The following is a 21,095-nucleotide window of genomic DNA, read 5'->3' as shown; positions in this document are numbered from 1 at the left end:
CCAGGAACCATGAGCACAATCAGTGAGGTGGTGCAGCGGGCCAGAGCCGCCTTCAACGCGGGCAAGACGCGCCCGCTCCAGTGCCGCGTCCAGCAGCTGGAGGGGCTGCGGCGCCTGATCCGCGAGCGCGAGAAGGACCTCGTGGGCGCGCTGGCCGCCGACCTCCGCAAGGTGCGCCCCGACCGGCCGCGGGCAGGAGAGGGCTGCGTGCGCCCAGGACGTCGGCTGCGCGCCGCGGGCCAGGCTCTGCGCCCGGCTCTTTACACTTCGCCCCCAAAACACTCCGGGTGCCTCAGGACCCTTTTACGGAGGGGAAAGCGCAGCCACTGAGATGGGGTGCGCCGGCTTCTCCTTGCGTCCTGCGGCGCCCCAGGCCCCACGCGCCCGGTCCGCCATCCCCCCTCCTGGCTTCACGCCCTTGTCCACCCAGCCCAGCACACGAGGCCACCCCTTTCCAGCCTCCTCTTTCCTTCAGCTCTCAGCCCCGTGCAGGCCGGGTTCTCCACACCAGGGAACAGCCCAGCCTGGCTGCTCGGAGGGCAGCCTGCTCTGCTGGGCGTCCTCCCTCCCTCCCTCCCCATCCTCTCCTACCCCTGGGCAAAATCAGACCCCTCCGAATTCTCAGCCCCTCCCCCTGCTGCCCCCAAGTCACTTGGGCCTGCTTCCACCCTTCCGTCCGCCTGGCCTTGGAGGAGAGCAGAGGGGCTGTGGAGCCCGTCCCCCTACCATTTCCTGGCCTTCTGCCGCTGTATTTTTTTTTTTTTAATCTCTCAAGATTTCTCATCTTACAGCAAAAAACAAAGGCAAGAAAACCCAGTGCTGACCTCACGACTTCTGTCTTGCTCTGCACAGCCAAAGTTCACGGAAGAGCTGTGTATCCCACTTTGCACCCCTCTCTCGGAAGCCCCCCACACCGGCTTCCTCCACTGGCTGAGGGTCTCCTGGATTTTCTCCTGACTCTCTTTGGTGGTCTCTTTTCTGAAGCCACTTCATCAGGGTGGTCTTCTTAGGGCTCTGTCCTGGCTTCAAGTCTCGTTTTCATCTATAAGCCTTCCCGGACACCCCTCAGCTCAGTTCCCCCCGACTCACCAGTGACCCTCAAATCACTACTCAGGTCTGAGGTGCCCGAGGGCACCTCATACTTGATGTGTCCAACCTGTCTGGGCCCCCAGCACTGGCAGAAAGGGGCCCTCACAGACCCACCACTCGAAGGCTAATCCTCAGCTCTGCCCCCTTGTGCCTTCTTGCCTGGCCCACTGGGCTGGGGAGCCCACGGTGAATGGCCCCCTTCATGTGGGCAGCAGAACAAGCCAGGCTGTCTCCAATGGGCCCACCTGGAGCATGAGATCCAGTCATTTCCCATTTTGCAGACTGGGAGACTGAGGTCAGGAGGGTGATTCAGGGTCACAAAGCTGGGAAGCAGCGAGCCAGGACCACCGCCAGTCCTGGGGCCTCTGCTCGGAGCCCTGGCTGTGTGGCCCTCACCCTGGGGCCAGCAAGCCTCACGGAGCCCTCTCACTGTAGAACGAATGGACCGCCTACTACGAGGAGATTGTGTACGTCCTGGAGGAGATCGACTACATGATCAAGAAACTCCCTGAGTGGGCTGCGGATGAGCCCACGGAGAAGACCCCCCAGACCCAGCAGGATGAGTCCTACATCCACTCAGAGCCCCTGGGTGTGGTCCTCATCATTGGCACCTGGAACTACCCCTTCAACCTCACCATGCAGCCCATGGTGGGCGCCATTGCTGCAGGTACCGTGAGCCCCGTTCTGGGTCGGGGAGCCAGGAGGGATCCCTCTTCTCCACTGCAGAGAGGAGGGCCTGGGGTGGGGAGCTCAGGCCTGTGTGAAGAGGCGGCCTGGTGTCAGGGAGCCATAGGAGGGTCCAGCTCTCACAGGAGGCTGCGGGGACCAGGCTTCCCAGTGCCCAGGCCCAGCCAGGCTCAGATGTCCACACAGCCTCACCGCCCACCATGCGCCCTTGGTCCCTGGGAGGGCAGAGCAGGGAGGTGGCCCCAGCGTGGCCCTGATTCCGTGTGCTCTGCAGGGAACGCAGTGGTCCTCAAGCCGTCGGAGCTGAGTGAGAACACAGCAAGCCTGCTGGCCACCATCCTCCCGCAGTACCTGGACAAGGTGACAGACTCTCCAGGGCACATGGAGAACTGGGGCGGGGCCGTATCTTCAGGGGTGAAGAAATAGTGAATTCTTGCAGCCAGGGTCCAAGCCACAGGTTGGATGAGGACAGCTGGCCACTCCCATTGGGGTGACTGGAGCCCCTGAGCCGAGAGAGGGAATCCACTTGGTGGCGACTGCCCGGCCACGTGGGGAGGGGGCTGTGGTCCTTTCTGAGCCTCACCTCTGTCCTCTCTTGGAAGGATCTGTACCCGGTGATCAGTGGGGGTGTCCCCGAAACCACGGAGTTGCTCAAGGAGAGATTTGACCACATCCTGTACACCGGGAGCACCGGGGTGGGCAAGATCGTCATGATGGCTGCGGCCAAGCACTTGACCCCTGTCACGCTGGGGCTGGGGGGCAAAAACCCCTGCTACGTGGACAAGGACTGTGACCTGGACATCGCCTGCAGGTGAGGGGGCTTGGTCTGGCTGACCCCCAGCTCAGGCGGACGGCAGTTCACTCTGAGTGACACTGACGTGGTCCCTGCCCTCAGGGCACCTGCGGTCCTGGCAGGAGCTGGGGTTGGAGGTACCATGCTCACAGAAGAGGTGCGGGAAAGGCTTCCCACAGAGGAGGGGTCCAGCCAGAGCCCTGCCCGCCCTTGTGTCCCGCACATGTAGCCTTCTGGGGTGTGGGACCCTGAGCACAGTGACACCTGGCCATGCAGGGCTCAAGGCTGTGAAAAGGGGGATAAAGGCCGCCCACCCCAGATAACCCCCGCCAGTCAGTGATGAGGTCACCGCAGGCCCTGTGAGCACATCCAGGGTCGTGGGATCTAGAAGCCAGTGGAGTGCTAAGGGGCCACCCTGGCGGACAGCTCACAGCAGAGCCCCTCGTGCCCTGACCCTGGGCTAACTTAGCCAGAGGCCTGTTCCCGGGGAGCCCCCCGGGCTGGCGATATGTCATCTAACCTGGGGTTTTCACAGACGCATCGCCTGGGGGAAATTCATGAACAGCGGCCAGGTCTGCGTGGCCCCCGATTACATCCTGTGTGACCCCTCCATCCAGAACCAAATCGTGGAGAAGCTCACAAAGTCCCTGAAAGTGAGTGTTGGCCCCGGGGGTGGGTGACAGGCTGCCAGGCAGTGAGATGGACTTGGACTTGAGAAAAGACTGGCTCATTTTTTTTCTGATCATGAAAATAATCCACACTCACTGTCGATAATTGGGAAAAGATTAAAAAGCATAAAGAAGGGGGAAAAGCTCCACCCAGAATCCCAGCACCTAAAGCCAGTCGCTGCTGACTTGGTGTGTTCCCTCCATTCTCCCTGCTGTAGACGCACGCGTTTGGTCCCAGTGTGATGTCCAGACGCTGTGCGTTTATTTCTTTCAAACAACACAGCTGTCTTGCAGCACTTCATGTGCCAGGAAAGTCGTGGGGCGCCCAGGGTGTGTCAGCTCCGTAGTTCTCAGTGTCGCTGTGCCATCGACTGCTGCTCCACCGGGCGGTGCCCATGTGTGCTCCCAGGTTGGGGTCACCAGTGACCTCACAGCCTGTGGCCGTGATGAGGGTCCACATCCTCACCTGGAGGCTCTCATCCACAGGAGTTCTACGGGGAGGATGCCAAGAAGTCCCGCGACTACGGGAGAATCATCAACTCCCTACACTTCCAGAGGGTGATGGGCCTGATGGAGGGCCAGAAGGTCGCCTACGGGGGCACTGGGGATGCGACCACCCGGTACATAGGTGCGTGCGCTGCCCTTCAGGAGAGCATCGTCTGCCCGCCAGGGGCCCTGCGAGTGGGTGGCGGGTGGGCACACACCCCTGAAGAGCAGACGCAGCCCCATGGTGTGTGTCTGTCCCTTTCACCAGTGGCCCTGGGTTGGCTCTGGGCCTCTCAGTGGGCAGGGGCTGGCCACAGCCCCTGGGAGGCCCCTCCCCAGCCCAGAAGCCCCTCTCCTCAAGGCCTAGAGGAGGCTTCACCTCCTCTGCATCCCAGCAGCTTCAGCAGAGGCCACGGGAGCCCCAGGTGTGCCGAGCGGGAGGGGCCCGCAGTGCCTGGGCTGGAGGGTCAGCAGATAGGGCCCCACTTGGCCCCGAAGTTGCCAGGAGGCTGAAGAGCTCCAGCAGGGCTCACGTGGCCAGCGGGGCACAGGGCCCGCCCCCTGAAGTGTAGAGCCCGGGCTCCCCCCGTATAGGTGAATCCGGGGCTCTCTTCGTGGTCCGCCAGGATGGAGCCTGGCAGGAGTAGGCCCCGTGCCTGCCCCCGCCCCCCCCCCCGCTAAGCCTTGCCAGCCTTGTCTGTAAAGGGCTGGGTGAGAAACCAGACGCCTGGGCTGGGGTCTCTGCGCTGGCTGACACCGGCTTCTTCCCTGCTCCAGCCCCCACCATCCTCGTGGATGTGGACCCCCAGTCCCCGGTGATGCAGGAGGAGGTCTTCGGGCCCATAATGCCCATCGTATGCGTGCGCAGCCTGGAGGAAGCCATCCAGTTCATCAGCCAGCGCGAGAAGCCCCTAGCCCTCTACGTGTTCTCCCTAAACGACAAGGTGAGCCGGGGGACCCTCCTCCAGGGTCCTGGGGCCCTGGGCACGCTGCTCCTGCAAACAGGATCCAGGGGTTCACAGACCCGGGAGCAAATCCCAGCCTCGCTGTTCACCGCAAGCTGCTTAACCTTCCTGAGCCCCTTTCTTCTCAGCTCTGAAATCAGGACAGAGCGTTGAATGAGATGATGATGAGCCCCTGGGTGCCGCGCTCGCCGTCCTGGGAACTGCTGCTCTTACCGTCTCCCCACAAAACTACGTGGGGAGAGTGGGGAACCCAGACTGGGGCTCGGGGCAGGGAGTGGCCCGGGGCCTGGGGCTCTGCCTTCACCAGCTCCCCGTCCTTGCAGCTCCAGGACACGCCCAGGCAGCGGGGAGGGGGAGGGGCTGGGTGTCCCGGAGGCTGCAGGCTGAGCCCCAGGGCTATTGCAGGTGATTAAGAAGATGATCGCGGAGACTTCTAGTGGCGGGGTGACGGCCAACGATGTCATCGCCCACGTCACCGTGCCCTCGTTGCCCTACGGGGGCGTGGGTGAGTCTGGGGCCGAGCTCACGGCCCACTGCCCCCCTCGGGTGTCCCCCCAACCCTTGGGCTGGGCCTCAGACTCCCACTGACCTCTCCCTCTGCTGGCACATCCATCAGCCACATTCAGCCTTGAGACCCCAGAGGGTCCCAGAGGTCACCTGGGGCCTGAGAGAGGCCGCAGGCGCCAGAGGTCATAGAGCCACCTAGTGGTGGGGCTGGGATGAGGCTCTTCCTGGCCACTGTTCCTGGCATGGATGCCTCGGCGGACACCCCGGGGATCGGGGGCCCCCAGGCGGCTCGGAGAAGGGGCGCAGGAGGGGCGTTGGGGTCTCGGGGCCACGCTGAGCCGGCTTCTCCCGCAGGGGGCAGCGGCATGGGGTCCTACCATGGCAGGAAGAGCTTCGAGACCTTCTCCCACTGCCGCTCTTGCCTGGTGAGGCCTCTGCTGAATGAGGAGGCCCTCAGAGCCAGATACCCCCCGAGCCCGGCCAAGGTGAGAGGCGGGGCGGCAGTGCGGGGAGCTGCTGGGCCCTGGGCAAGGGCCTCACCACGCCTCGTGTCCCCCACAGATGCCCCGTCACTGAAGCGCTGCCCTGGCCTCGCTGTGCTGCGCCCTTGGACGGCTGCTCCTGGCACCCCTCTTGCTCCGAGGGCATCCTCGCCTCCCTCGCTAGAGTAGAGACCAATAAAGTTTCCCAGCAGCCCAGCAACGTGCGTGCGTGCGTGTCTCTGCAGCCCTGCCCCCCACCCTCTCTGGTTCCCCCCATTCCCCTCCACCCCCCGGAGCCTCACTTTAGCCCCAGGGCCCCTGGACTTGGGGACGTCAGCTCCATTTCAGGTGTGTCCAGCGGAGGGGTGACCGTGATGGCCAAGGCAGGGGTCCCTGGTCAGACCCGTGGTGGGTGGTCAACACAACCACCTGGGTGACTCCAGAGTGATGGTCCTGGGGCCGGAGGGTGGGGAGCCAGGGGCAGCCCCAGGACCCTCAGTGCCGGCAGCACCTGGGCCCTGGGGTCTGGCCTGAGGGGCCAGGACAGGGTCCAGCGAGGACCACGGGAAGCAGGGCGCGGGCCAGAGCAGGAGCACAGAATCAGGCCAGGGGGAGAGCGGGGCAGCTGGGGAAGACTGGCCGAGGCTGGCCGCTAGCCTCGTCCCCTCCAGGAGAAGGGAAGGGGGAGCGGGCAGAGGGTGAGAGGCCCTGTGTCACTGGATGTCTGCTGTGAACACCTGCTCTTTATTTTGCAAACAGCAAATAACCGAATAGTAACAAAACCAAAATCTTCTCCAGCCCTGCTGCCCCTGCAGTTACAACCTCATTTCCCTGCCCTCCTTCCTCCTGCCCACCTGTCCGGCCAAGCCCATCCGTCCCCTGCTCTCTGCAGAAACTGCTCCCATCCATCCAGGCTCCGACCCATGTAGGCAGGCCCACCGTCGTGGCCGCAGCCTCCCCAGGCCCTGCCTGGCCACCCTTCCAACACCCTCCCCCTCAACTCTGGGGTCCCGGGACCCCACACTTCTGTTCTCCCACCTCCCCGGATTCTCCTCCCACATTAAAGTCTCTGGCCCTGGCCCTGAGCTCCTGACGGTTTAAGCTGTATTAACAGCAAAGACCACATCCTGCTCAAAGGTGTGCCCCCACCCCCCGCCCCCGCCACCGCCCGGGCTGGGTGTGGGGGAGGGAGTCTCAACAGACCCGCCCCTCTCTCCTCCACCCCTACCCACCAGCAGCCCTGCGTGCCGGTGGGCAGATGAGGAAACCAGGAGAGGGAAGCAGTGTCGCCTGGGGTCTCTGCGCCACTCACCGGGGCCGCGTCTCCGGAGCATCTGCTCCTTCCTGACACCACAGAAGTGTCACCTGCAGTGGCACTTGAGGGTCTCCTCAAAACCCTTGCTTGAGGAGGTGTCGAGAGAGCTGGAAACGCTCAGCTTGGGGAGGAGACGGCTCGGGGTTTCCAAACACTTGATCTGCCTTGTTCCAGAGGGAAGATCAGGACCTTCCGGAAAAATCACCATCATCTCTCTTTCTCTTTCCTCCTCCTCTTCTTCCCACTTACTACCTTTACAACAAGACATAACGATCTAAGCCGTTTCACTGTGATGTCCCAGACCTGACCCGTTCTGGACTAATCCTATTTCCAAACTAGATTTGACTCAAAAGAAAACAATGGAAAAACCCCTTGATCTTTCCTCCACCCGGTGATCCCATCTACTGTTTTCTCTTTCTACTGTTTTTTCCTGGACTAAGGAATGGGCTGAAAAAATATTTGCACAACTGATTCATTCTTTCCAAACAACTGCCATTGTCCAAAACGTAAATGGCCGAGAACCATCCCCACTCGCGGGTCACCAGCGAGAGCAGGTGACATTCCAGGTTACTCCTCACAAACCCCCGTCACGCTGGGCAGAGGACACAGAGGGCACCCGTGACTTCCCGATGTGACTTCCCGATTCTCAGCCGTGTCCTTTGTTTCCACTGTGTGGGGCTTCTAGTGTTTAGATTCTCAGACATAAAACAAGCAAACCATCTGTCGTGGTCACAGTCTCTTCTTTTGTTGTTACAGAACAGAAGGGAAGGTTTCCCCCACTCGTTTGTTCGTTCAGCCAATATTTTTTGAGTGGACTGTCCCGGGTGCTGTGACAGGGTGATAGGGTCTGTGCTCTCGAGGAGCCACGTTCGACTGGGGTGACTTAGGAAAGGCTGGGTGCTGCTGCAGCAACGGGCTGACCCCAGGACAGCTGTGGGTAACCCGACAGGAGGTTGGCCGGGCTCTGCTCCTCGAAGACCCCTGCTAATGGAGGCCCCCCGGCTCAGGGCAGGCCTTGGGGGTTCACTGAGGCAGGGGAGGGGGAGGCGGAGGGTCGCTCACGGGTTGCCGCCCTCATATCCCATCTTGTACCCCACCCCTGCCAGCTGAAAGGGTGCTGGGAACCGCAGAGGACCGTCGCCATCGGGCAGCAACACGGACACAGACGCTAGACACGGGAATAAACAGACAGGAAAAGTCCCGGGCAGGAAGGCAGTGCCGCTCCGATGATGGAGGATCTGCCCGCAGTGAGAGGGGCCGATTCGAGGAACTGACTGAGGGAAGGTAGGCCACGGCACCCGAGAGTCACCCCGACCCACAGTGACTCCCGTCCCCCCATCCCCGCCTCCCCGCTCCCTGCACCCCACTGCCCGGACTCCACCCGCAGCCTCTGGCCAGGGTTGAACAGCGGGGAAATGTACCATCTCCCACTCCTGTGGGCCAGCATCACCCTCGGGCAACAGCAGGATGGCCCTTCTCTGACTCTCCTCCTTTCCCTGAATGTCTCCGGAGTCACCCTGATGGCTTGGACTGACCGCGCTGTGGACCTTGGTGAGGGCAGCAGGTGCCTCGTGGTCTGTGCCAACTGCATCCCCTCCCCCCTCCGTAACAGTAATCCCCATTTCGTTCAGATACTCGCCTCTAAGAAAGGTCACTTTGTCCCCAGCTTGGAGAGAAATCTCAAATAGTCTAAACCAATTGTTCCTCAACCCTGGTGGCATGCTGGAATAGTATAATAATTTTAGGAACTTCTAAAAAGATACTAATGCCTAGGATCCTGAGCTTTAAAAACAAGTTTTATATAGACTTTATTTTTTAGAACAGTTTTAGGTTCACAGCAAAATTGGGCAGAAAGTACAGAGATTTCCCGTATGCCCCCTGCTCCCACCCAGCACGGCCTCGCCCACCAGCAGCGACCCATGCCAGAGTGGTGGGCTTGTTACAGTCGATGGACCTACATTGACATGTCGTTAGCAAGGGTCCTGAGTTAGTCTACGTTCCGGGATGGAAACTGGGCATTAATATATACATATAATATATATATATATATATATATATATATATATGTTTTTTAAGTTCTGTAAGTGATTCTAATATTCTGCCCAGGGTTGAGCACCCCTGGCAGAAGCCAGTACTGAAGTGTGCTTTCCCAGACAGTGACTAGATGAGGATGGGCACGCCACCCAGCTGTGGGCAGTAGGGTGTGAGGGGAGGTCTATTGGGGGTGGATTCTGGGAGAGGTTCCTCCCTGATGAAAACAGAAGCAGCAGAAGGGATGCGTCCTCTTCTTAGAAGTTGCTGTGTCTGGATGTGACACCTGGAATAGTGCAGCCATCTGTGACCATGAGGACAGCCTCCTCGAGGCTGAGTAGACCTGCTAAGAATGGGGGCTCAGAAAGATGGAAGCAACTTGACCCTGCCCTGTCTTTGGAGTCTTTGTTATACGTGATGATAAGATGTCCTTTTTAAAAAAAAAACATTTGAAGTGTATTTTCAGTTATTTACATTTGAAAGCATCTTATTGGATGGAAGGAATCAACCACTTTGTCTGGGATAGACTCTACCCTCCTCCCCTCCCCTGGCTGGTGTCCATCTCTCCTCCTCTTCCTCCTGGTCTCTCCTTGTCCCAGCGTCTTCCCAGCAGGGTTGCTTGTTCTCCTACCTGAGACGCCTGCTCATGCTTTCTGGCAAGTCCTTCCTCCCGGGCTCCCCTCCCTAGCCCTGAAGCAACTGCCAGCTGGGCCTCCTGATTCTAAAGCCCTGAGCACACCGGCTGCTCCCTCCGGCCACGGCTGACCCCGTGTTCTGTGCTCCGAACCAGCAGGAGAGACACGACTTGCCCCAGATCTGCTCTGGGACTGTGTCAGCCAGGTTGAGAACAGGACACGGACTCCACTGCAGGTGTTTTCAACAGAGAGAGATTAAATAAAGGGAATCAGGGGGAACTCCCTGGCGGTCCAGTGGTTAGGGCTCAGCTCTTTCATTGCTGAGGGCGCGGGTTCAATCCCTGGTCGGGGAACTAAGATCTCACAAGCGGCGTGGCACAGCTAGATGATAGATAGATAGATGATAGATAAAGGGAATTAGGTCTCTACAAAAACACAGGAAGGGCTGGAGGAGCAGGCGCTGGGCAAGGCCTCCAGGAACGGCTCCCAGGACACATGGGAAGGACACTCCTGCAGAGTTACTCCTCCACCTGGGGAATGAGACCCACCTCTGAACTCACTGCCGTGGGCTGGGAGGTGGCACTGCCACCATAACTGCTCTTGACCCCAACCACGGTGGTGATGGGACACATGACGGCTGCGGCAGAAACCCCCGGGCGTCCATGCCCTTGCTTACCAAGCCAAGTTGCCAATCTTGTATGTCAGGACAGAACCGAATTCTCACTGAGAGCCGTGGCTGCAAGAGAGTCTGGGAAAGGTGGTTTTTAGCGACACAGAAGCTGCCGGGAAGAAGGGTAATGGATGCTGAGGGCCAGCTGACCTACGGCTTCTTGATCGCCTAGTGGTTCTAATTTCAATGCTTACGTCCAGGGGTTGGTGTGAGGATGCGATGAGATAACGCAGGGGAAGCAGTTGACACAGAGCTGTACCAGGGCCTGGTTCATGTTCGTCACCACTGCTGAGACCTCCCCCTGCTGCCTCGGTGGTTCTCCAAGCCTCACTCTGCAGTGGGCTCGGAGGTCACTCCTCGGTGGAGAGGTTTTGCTTTAGAAGGTTTACAGCAAATGGTCTTGAGAGGGTGGCCCAGCAATGGCCAGGGCTGACCAAGGCCCTCCTCAGCACCAGCCTCCCCGGACATGCTGCCCCCACGCCAGCAACCATTGACTTTCCAGCCAGGAGTGTTATATAAGCTGCATATTTATTTTGTTTCTAAGAAATTTTGAAAATGCCAAGCAGGTGTGGCCTAAGCTGCTTAATTCCTAACGGCAACAGAGATGGCTCGTGCAGGCGGCTACAGGCAAAGCCGCTGCCCAGGCTCAGAGCCAGGCCCGGCAGGACAGACAGCTCTGGGGGCTACCCAGTAAGCCCACTCCTTCCCGGGAAACCCAGGATGGGAGCACCTCAGGAAAGCCGCGTGCCCTCGGGGGCAGGTCCAAGCGGCTCTCACTGTGGGGCTGAGCCCAAGGCCTCGGGTTCCCCACCTGGGACTGAAGCTCTCTGCTGGGAGGGCAGCCTCCACCTGCCAGGTACTCCTTCCAGGCTGCTGTCAACTCCGACGACTGGCTGCAGCGTTTTAGCAAAGCAGGAGGGTAGAGGGCTGGGTGGGGAGGGAGGACAGGGGTCGGTGAGAAGATGTTCTCACCTCTCTGGTTTGACCCAAGCTTTTAGGTCGAAAGATGGGGAGAAAACTCACACCTTCTGTTCCCTCACATGACAACGAGACCCTGCAGGTGCCAAGCTTTCCCAACGACTGCCTTGCCACCCAGGGAATGCTGCCCGGGCCTGGTGCCAGGGCGCCGCATTCACAGAACAGCTTTCCTTTGAGCCAGAGCCAGACGTACTAGTGTGACCTTCCGGGAAATAAATGTTCATGCTGGTAGCTGTTTTGCTGGAGAAAGACAACAGCTCTCTGTTCCCCGAAGCCTGTCTGCCTGGTAGGTGTTTACAGGGTCGGGGGCTGGTAGAAACTGGAATGACCCGTCCTCTCTCTCGGGAAGGCAGAGGGAGAGAGGAGAGGAGACCAAGCCTGACTAGATACCCTGGCAGGAGGAGCATTTCAACACCGAGTTCTTCTTCAGAGAACAGGCCAACAGTTGCTAGACAGAGAAAAGTTTTCTTCCTCTTTCTGCTCCAAACCTGTGCTCAGTGTGATACAGGCTGGAGAGGCAGTTGCATAGCACAGGTACAGTGTCTCCTCTACACAACGCCCATGGCAGACATTATGAGTTGATCGCAGAACTCGTCTACTGACCTGTCTGAGGTGCACAGCACGGCAGTGCAAGGTAACATCCATGCAGAGCTGACAGGCTGGAGGAAAACTTGCCATCCCAGATGGAGCAGAAAGAAAGTGTGCTTTGAGATGAGACAGACCCAGCCTCATATTCTGGCCCCGCCACTTTATTTGGGCAAGCTCTGTATTTCCCTGAGCTTTGGTTCTCTCATTTGTAAATTGGAGATAAGCATATCTACCTGAAAAGGTTGGGACAAGATCAAATGTGATGATGTGTCTAATGCTGCTGGTCCAATTAGCACATAATCGAGAGACACCTCTACACACCCTCCTAAACTCAACACACGTTCTGCAGGAAATCTCTACAGATGAAAATCCTGTGAGCCAAGCTCATTTTTCTCTTGAATCCTTTTCTCCTCCTCCTCCTTCTCTTTCTCCTCCTTCTTCAAAAATATTTGTTATGCAACAAAATCTGTTATGCAGATTATTTAACCTTAAGAAAAGAATCTCAAGGATTTGTGCAGTGTTCATTGACCTAAAGGTAAATTCTGGGCCCCTAATAAGTTAGTCTCATCTGGTGCATACCTTTAGAACATCAGGAATCAAGGACAGAGTTTAACGAAGAAAGAAAGAAAAAGGACTCTAATGTCTATTAAATGCCTACGATGTTCCAGGCACTTCCATATATGTTAGCTCAGTTACTTCTTGTGTCAGTACTTTCTGTGAGGTTTAAAAAAAATTTTTTTTTAAATTTTGAATTGTGGTAGGGACTTCCCTGGTGGTCCAGTGGTAGAGAATCCACCTCACAATGAAGGGGACGTGGGTTAGATCCCTGGTCAGGGAACTAAGATCCCACATAGTGTGGGCAACTAAGTCCATGCGCCACAACTACTGAGCTCACACGCCTCAACTAGGCCCACGTGCCGCAAACTACAGAGCTCATGCACTGTGGAGCCCGCGCGCCACAACTAGAGAGAGAAGCCCGTGGGCCGCGACAAAGATCCCGCATGCCGCAGCTGAGACCCGATGCAGCCAAAAATAAATTTTAAAAATAATTAAAAAAAAAAATCTTAAAAAAATTTTTTTTCAATTGTGGTAAAATACACATAATCTAAAGTTAAACATCTTAAACATTTCAGAGTGTATACAGCTCAGTGGTGTTAAGTATATTTACACTGTCATGCAACCAATCCCCAGAACTCTTTTCATCTTGCAAAACTGAAACTCTATACTCATTAAACAATAACCTCCCCTGCCCCTCCCCCAGCCCTTGGCAACCACAATTCTACTTTCTGTCTCTATGAATTTGGCGACTCAGGGACCTCATATGATACCTCATCAGTGTGTGTCTTTTGGTGACTGACTGATTTCACTTAGAATCATGTCCTCAGTGTTCGTACTGTTGATGTGTTGTGTGGCATCTGTCAGGATTTCCTTCCTTTTTAAGGATGAGTAATAGTCCATTGAATGAATAGATCACATTTTGTTTATCCCTCAATGGACACTTGGATTGCCTTCACTTTCTGGTTGGCTGTTTTTTTTTTTTTTTCTTTGTAATTCTATTTTATTTTTCTTCCAGTTTTATTGATTTAATTGACATACAGCACTGTTTGTTTGAGTACAGCATAATGATTTGACTTACACACATCATGAAATGATTATCACAGTAAGTTTAGTGAACATCCGTCATCTCATGCAGATACAAAATTAAAGAAATAGAAAAAAATATTTTCCTTGTGATGAGAACTCTTAGGATTTACTCTCTTAATCACTTTCATATATAATATACAGCAGTGTTAGTTTTATTTATCATGTTGTACCTTACATCCCTAACAGTTGTTTACCTTATAACTGCAAGTTTGACTGCCCTCAACCTTCCCACTCCCTCTCCCCACCCATTGCCTCTGTTAACCACAAATCTGATCTCTTTCTATGAGTTTGTTATTTTGTTTCTGAAGTATAATTAATCTACAACATTATGGTAGTTCCTGTGCACAAAATAGTGATTTGATATTTCTATACATTTCAAACACCACGGTAAGTCTAGTTACGATATGTCACTAGGCAAAGATATGACATAGTTATTGACTGTATTCTCCACACTGTACACTTAATACCCGTGACTCATTTATTTTACAACTGGAAGTTTGTACTTCTTAATCTCCCTCACCTATTTCTTTCCTCCCTTCACCACCCACCCTCTGACAACTACCTGTTTGTTTTGTATCTATAACTCTGTTTCTGTTTTGTTATGTTTGTTTTGTTTTTTAGATTTCACTTAGCATAATACCCTCTAGGGCCTCCCTGGTGGCGCAGTGGTTGAGAGTCCGCCTGCCGATGCAGGGGATACGGGTTCGTGCCCCGGTCTGGGAGGATCCCATATGCCGCGGAGCGGCTGGGCCCGTGAGCCATGGCTGCTGAGCCTGCGCATCCGGAGCCTGTGCTCCGCAACGGGAGAGGCCACAACAGTGAGAGGCCCGCATACCACAAAAAAAAAAAAAAAAAAAAAAAAAAAAAAAAAAAAAAATACCCTCTAGGTCCATCCATGTTGTTGCAAATGGCATGATTTCATTCTTTTTATGGCTGAGCAATATTCCATTTCATAAATATATACACATTTTCTTTATCTCTGGGCATTTAGGTTCCATATCTTGGCTATTGTAAATAATGCTGCAGTGAACACGGGTGTACATATCTTTTCGAATTAGTGTTTTTGTTTTCTTCAGAAAAATACCCGTATGTTAATTGTTGGCTCATGTGATAGTTCTGTTTTTAATTTTGTGAGGAGTCTCCAAACTGTTCTCCATAGTGGCTGCACCAATTTACATTCCCACCAACAGTGCACGAGTGTTCCCTTTTCTCTTCACCCTTGCCAGTACTTGTTGTATTTTGCTAATAGCCATTCTGGCAGGTGTGAGGTGATATCTCATTGTGGTTTTGATTTTCATTTCCCTGATGATTAGTGATGTTGAGCATCTTTTCATGTGCCTCTTGGCCATCTGTATGTCTTCTTTGCAAAAATGTCTATTCAGATCCTTTGCCCATTTTTTAAAATCAGGTTGTTTTGGGTTTTTGATGTTGAGTTGTATGAGTTCTTTGTATATTCTGGGTATTAACCCCTTATCAGATAGATTGCTTGCAGATATCTTCTCCCATTCAGTAGATCATAGTTCCCTTCACTGTGGAAAAGCTCTTTAGTTTGACGTAGTCCCATTTGTTTATTTTTGGTTTTGTTTCCCTTGCCTGAGGAGACATATGCAAAAAAAAATTACTAAGATCAGTGTCAAAGAGCTTACTGCCTATGTTTTCTTCAAGAAGTTTTGTCTTTTTTTTTGGTTGTGGTTTCAGTTCTTACATTTAAGTCTTTAATCCATTTTGAATTTATTTTTGTGCATGGTGTAGTTTAATGGTATTAAATATATTCATATTGTTGTGCAGACATGAATGTTACCCATCTCTAGAACTCTTTTCATCTTGCAAAACTGAATTTCTACACTGACTCAAATAGCAACTCCCCATTCCACCTTATCTTTTTTTTTTTTTTTTAAATTAAACAGGGTTATCAAATTTCCAGTTAAGCTTAGTGTTTTAAATTTATTTATTTATTTAGGGCTGTGTTGGGTCTTCGTTTCTGTGTGAGGGCTTTCTCCAGTTGTGGAGAGCGGGGGCCACTCTTCATTGCAGTGCGCGGGCCTCCCACTATCGCGGCCTCTCTTGTTGTGGAGCACAGGCTCCAGACGCGCAGGCTCGGTAGTTGTGGCTCACGGGCCCAGCTGCTCCACGGCATGTGGGATCTTCCCAGACCAGGGCTGGAACCCGTGTCCCCTGCATTAGCAGGCAGATTCTCAACCACTGCGCCACCAGGGAAGCCCCCTCATTCCACCTTATGCTCAAGCCCCTAGCAACCATTCTAAGAATTTGACTACTCTTGGTTGGCTGTTTGTGATTGGTTGTCCTTAGGCTTTGACCTCCTGGCATTGAGGCATTTACAGGCTTATGTGCTGATTTGCTTATGTAGGCCTCCTCCTTTATTTAACTTAACACTCCCCTGAGCAAACAGTTGGGTTCAACAAACCGCCTCATTAAAGGGGTGCAGGTGTGACAGAAAGTGGGGGAGGGGTGTCCTCTTGCCTCCCAGGCTGGCTAGGATCTGATGGGTCAGGGAGGGGCTTGCTCCGTGGTCTGGGAGCATCCTTGACCCTTCATACTAGGAGGTCTGTCTCCCTAGCAAGACCACGTGAAGGACAGTAAGGCAGGGGTTTGCTCAGTGGGGTCACTATGAAGACAGGAGGCTGGGGTGGGGAGAGAGTGGCAGGTGCAGGGGTCAGGAGGTTGCAAGGGACCGACCTCCACTCACATCATCTCCAGTAAAACGTGAGGCTGGAACGATGGGGCATCGTCTCGTAGGAAAAGGAACAGCAAGGCCACAAAGGGACCGGACATAGAAGACATTGAAAAAACCAAATGAGTGAATGAATGAATGAATGAATGAAACGGTAGCCCCCTCCCCAGCGGGGCACAGGGTCTCCCATCTCTGCCCCTCACTGGGGCTGCCCTTCTCTTCGCCTCCCACATGTATGCCTCCACTGCTCCAGGCCCCTAGCACCCTGTTTAATGCAGGATTCCCTCCAGCCTTGCCAGGGCCTAGCCAAGTCTGCGCAGAGCTGCGCCTCCAGCCCCGCCTTATCTCGGACCCAGCTCCATGCCCACCCCCGAAGTCCCGGGAGAGAATCTGGTTGGCCCAGCCTTGCCTTAGCCGCCAATAAACTGTGGCGGAGAGGTGGTCACGTGGCATGTGGACCCCCCCCCCCCGCCCCACGCCGGGCACGGTGGGCGGGGTCCGCAGGACCTGGTACGCCACGCATGTACCTCGTGCTACCTTGCCTGCCGCCTGATCGGCTTTCCCCTCAGGGCGCTCGGGCGTTGGTAATCTGCGCCGGCTGCGCGCAAGGCTGGTCTGAATTAAGGCTCATTTTAGATGGAGGCGGTTGCTCCCACGTGAGCCGTCTAAAGCTCGGGCTCGGCTTCCTGTTTCCGCTCCGGCGTGGATCCCGTGCTGGCCCTCGAGGCGGTGCGTGGGCTCGGCCTGCCTTGACCTCAGTAAAGCCCCTCGTTTGAGGCCAGCTGCTCCGTGCCTGCTGACAACAGTGGCCTGAGCTCGGGGTTCGTGCTGGGGAGGGTTCCCTGCAGCTGGGCGCCCAAGCCCTCACTGTGGCTCCCTGGATGGCATCTGCGGGGGCTGGACATACGGCGGCTGTCAAGGCTGAGGCGTCCCCGAGGGCTCCCCCGGCAGGTAAGCAGCTGCCCCCTGACCGTGTGCTCCCCCAGCATAAGCCTTCCTGGGCGCTGGGCTCTCCCAGCCCACTGGGTGCTTTCCAAACCCTCCGGTTCGGGATGGGGGTTGGCCAGGGTCGGGGGGGCGAACAGTAGCAGGTCACTGAGCCCCGACAGCCCCGGCAGTTTCTGGAAGGGTCATCTCAGGGACAACTAGGGTCAGTGGGGAGAAGCAACAGTAGGCCGGGCTCAGGAGGCCCCTGCCACATGGGACAGGCCTAGGAAAGATGGCCTCGGGACTTGCATGTATTGATTTAAGAAGTAATGGTGAGGGCTTCCCTGGTGGCACAGTGGTTGAGAGTCCACCTGCCGATGCAGGGGACGTGGGTTCGTGCCCCGGTCCGGGAAGATCCCACATGCCGCGGAGCGGCTGAGCCCGTGAGCCATGGCCGCTGAGCCTGCGCGTCCGGAGCCTGTGCTCCGCAACAGGAGAGGCCACAACAGTGAGAGGCCCGCGTACCGCAAAAAAAAAAAAAAAAAAAGAAGTAATGGTGAGCTTGGCGCCTCCCAAGGCCTTCATCTTTGCCAAGGGAATTAGTTGGGGTGGGCTAGGGCAGCAATGTGCTGGGAAGGTGGGTGGAGGTGTCAGCCCAGTGGTTCTCAGCCCAAGCTGCACTCGGGGAAGTTACCTGGGTGGGTCTAAGAATGCCCGGCAGAGGAATTCCCTGGTGCTAAAAATCAAGAGAGTGATTATCCTCGGTGGGAATAGTGACTGAACACGATGCCAGGGGCCTTAGAGGAGGCTACTGAAGTAAAAATCTGTTTCTTGAGCTGGCTGCTGGTTACTCAGGTGCATTTAATTTATGAAAACTCGTGGAGCTGTTCACTTATATGTATGCTGTTCTGTATGAATGTTATACTTCAATAAGAAGTTAAAGAAAAAAGGAAAAGAAATTGCTGCCTGGGCCTTAATTTAGAACATCTGTGGTGGGACCTGGGTAGTGATATTTTTTTAAAAAGCTTCCAAGGTGATTTTTTTTTTTTTTTTTGGCCGTGCCACACAGCATGTGAGATCTTAGTTCCCTGACCAGGGATCGAACCCGCGACCTCTGCGTTGGAAGCACAGAGTCTTAACCACTGGACCAGCAGGGAAGCCCCCAGGTGATTCTAAAATTCAGTCAAGGGTTAGAACTGCTGGTTTAACCCCGAATTTGGTATTCCCATCCCCTGGAGATGAGCTTAAGCATGAGTGTGTGTGATACTAGAGGAAGCTAGTTGGGGAACTTCTGGGAAAGTTATCTTGAGCCCAAAAGTGGCTTGAGACAGAGATTTGAATATGGATGTTGTCACAGGTGGTGGTGAGGGGAAGGGAATGAGATGCTCCGGGCTGCTGCAGCCATTTTGTAGTCATGTAGGAAAGCCAGGGGAGCACAGCTGAGCCGACTGATCCATATACACTATGGATCTGATTTCCTGTACCAGTACAATACACAAAGCCTACATTTTCTAATTTGTTCCATCACCTCGATCTTGATCCTGCCCCTACCTATGATGCTTTTTTTTTGGAGGGTGTACCTCCCACAGTGCTACACACTGCGGTCCCCCTTCCACCTCCTGCCTAGCACTCCCCTCGTGAGGGTGTCTTTGGATGGATGGGCTGAGAACACAACCTAGGCTGTCTCATAGCAGCACCCCTGGGGCAGGAAGGCTGCCCAGACCTCTGGTTGTCACAGGCTTTGGGTGTCTGAGTAACGAAGGTTTTCCTCCCCTTTTTCTAGACTGTTTTAAAATGTAGGTTTTGTTATTATTCAGGGATGGCAGAGCCAATAGATCAGGAGACGACTGCTCACAGTTCCCAAGAGGTGGGGACATGACATACAGGCCACTGGGGGAAGCACCAAGGTCAGTCAGGAGGGGAAACGTGGGCAAGAGCCTTTCTCGTACTTTCTGGGGAGTAAACGGCTGAGGTAGGGCAAACAGGCTTCAGATCGGCTCGTTTGAATAACCTCGGCTGGCTCTGAGGCCTACGACTGTGCCGAGGTGTCTGGTACCTGCTCTGGGGTGATTAAGGCAGCTGGATGGTGGCCCAGACCCCTGAGGGACATGGTGGCTGGTTTGCTGTGAAAGGTGCAGAGTTGTTTGCTCTTGTTTGCAGGCAGAGTTGTTTGTATCTCTGGGAATGAGCTGGCCCTGGAGGGGTAGTCCCTTCAGGGTCAGCAAGGCCCTCCATGTCTTTTCAAGGCTTGATAGCCCATTTCTTTTTAGCACTGAATAGTATTCATTTTCATTCTTGTAAACTTCTCCCCGGCTGGAAATGCCCCCCCACATCTTTTGGGCTTTGGGAGCCCTTGAACTTGGCAGGTCCCCCATGAGGACCTCCGGTCACTGTTGAGGCTTGGCCATCCCCAACCCTTGCCCACCTTGACGTCCCACCAGGGCCTGAGCCCAGGCGTTTCTGTGGGGAAGGTGCCTAGTGAAGTCTGGCTGGAGGAGGGAGGGGTGAGGGATGGAGGAAACAGGGGTTGGGCGGAGGTAGAGAGGGAAGCGGTTGCCAGATCTGGGGGGGTTGGGGGCTCAGGGGTGGCCTTGGGCATTTTGCAGGTGTTGGTCCTGCCCAGCTGTCCTTTGCCCTGATGATGTATGGGGAGCTGAGGGACCAGGCCAGAGTCCCTCACTCCCCAGTGGAGAGCTAGGTGCTTGGCAGTCACAGGGCAGGGAGGAGGGGGCAGGGAGGAGTGGTCAGAGAGGAACATTGGCCCCCTGGCCTGGGGGTGCAGGGCTCAGGGCAACCAAAGGGCAAATGCAACGCCTTTGGGCCTGGTGAAGTGTAACCAAGTGAGGAAAGGTTTGCAGGGGCCCGGCCCCAGCTGTTCCTGGCAGGTCCCTGGGCTGTCAGTTACCTGAGGGCAGGGCCCACAGGCCAGGCCTACCCCCAGGGGGACTTGACCTCTTGGTGCTGCAGGAGTTGCAGCCGGAGACGGCATCCTCCTTGGATGGCTCTGTGCTGGCATTTGCTGCAGTGGGTCTGTGGCAACAGGGGAGCCTGAGGCCCGCCCCACACCCCCGAGGTTGCTAAGCCACCCAATTTGTCCAGGCCAGTGGCTTCTGTTCCAGTTCCACACGTGCTTCCTTACTGAGTCACTGAGCCCTTCGGGGCACGCTCCAGTGCCTCATGGCGCAATGAGGCTGCTGGGCACCGGAACCAGCTCCAAGGGAGGCTCCCTCTCCTTTGTTGCAAGCCTCTCTGACCCCAGTGTGTGTTGGGGGCTTGCAGTGACTCTCCACCCCCACCATTCCCAGGACCTGGTAGCTTTGGGCCCTTCTTCCCTGTGAGGGTCCTCAGCAGGCCTGAGCCCCTCACCGCTCTGCCCTCGTTCAGGGTCGGGACATGGGGAGGGGGACGGGAGGGGAGAGGATGGAGATGGGACAGAGGAGGGGGGCGGGTCCCAGAAGCTGCAGGGTCTCCAGCTCCTCCCGTCAGGAGGTGGACGCCGCTTCCTCTTGTGAGCGTGGGCCAGCCCTGCGGTTAGCGATGGCCAGCAGTCAGAGGTGACCTGTGAGACTTCCCAGCTGGGTGTTGACATGGATGCGGCTTCCTCTTGCACTCCTGGAATGTTCCCTCGTTGGGCCAGCTCCACGCCATGAGATGCCAGGCTGCCCAGAGAGGTCCCGTGAAGGAAGACGGGGCCCCAGCAGAGTGCCCACTGACCTCAGGCATCCACGGTGGACCATTCCACCCAGGCGAGCCTTGGGGCAACAACGGACACATAGACACAGGTGCAGTAAAAGCACTACCCAGCTGATCCCAGCAACCCACGTGATATAAGTGGTGGCTGATTTAAGACACTTAAGTTTTGGGTATACAGGTGATACCATTTTTTAATCTGTTCAGCATCCCATCCTTTGGGGGAGCCAGCCTGGCCCCCTCCAGGT

The 21,095-nt window shown here is 55.6% G+C and overlaps 1 protein-coding gene across 1 annotated transcript; it reads left to right on the top strand.

Annotated features, from left to right (window-relative positions):
* Nucleotides 1-9: 9 nt before the first annotated feature.
* Nucleotides 10-5,850, top strand: ALDH3A1 (aldehyde dehydrogenase 3 family member A1; the record flags this gene model as incomplete). The annotated part of the gene is made up of 10 exons (XM_079726031.1): nt 10-171; nt 1,525-1,756; nt 2,051-2,136; nt 2,379-2,587; nt 3,105-3,222; nt 3,724-3,865; nt 4,501-4,667; nt 5,094-5,193; nt 5,550-5,680; nt 5,757-5,850. 10 exons carry the CDS (start codon nt 10-12, stop codon nt 5,769-5,771), a joined length of 1,362 nt encoding a protein of 453 aa, XP_079582157.1. The 3' UTR covers nt 5,772-5,850.
* Between the last annotated feature and the right edge of the window lie 15,245 nt (nt 5,851-21,095).

This window comes from Hyperoodon ampullatus (assembly GCF_949752795.1).
Source record: "Hyperoodon ampullatus genome assembly, chromosome: 19".
Taxonomy (NCBI): Eukaryota; Metazoa; Chordata; class Mammalia; order Artiodactyla; family Ziphiidae; genus Hyperoodon; species Hyperoodon ampullatus.
Note: the sequence above shows the minus strand (reverse complement) of the source record. Positions and strands in the feature narration are given on the sequence as shown.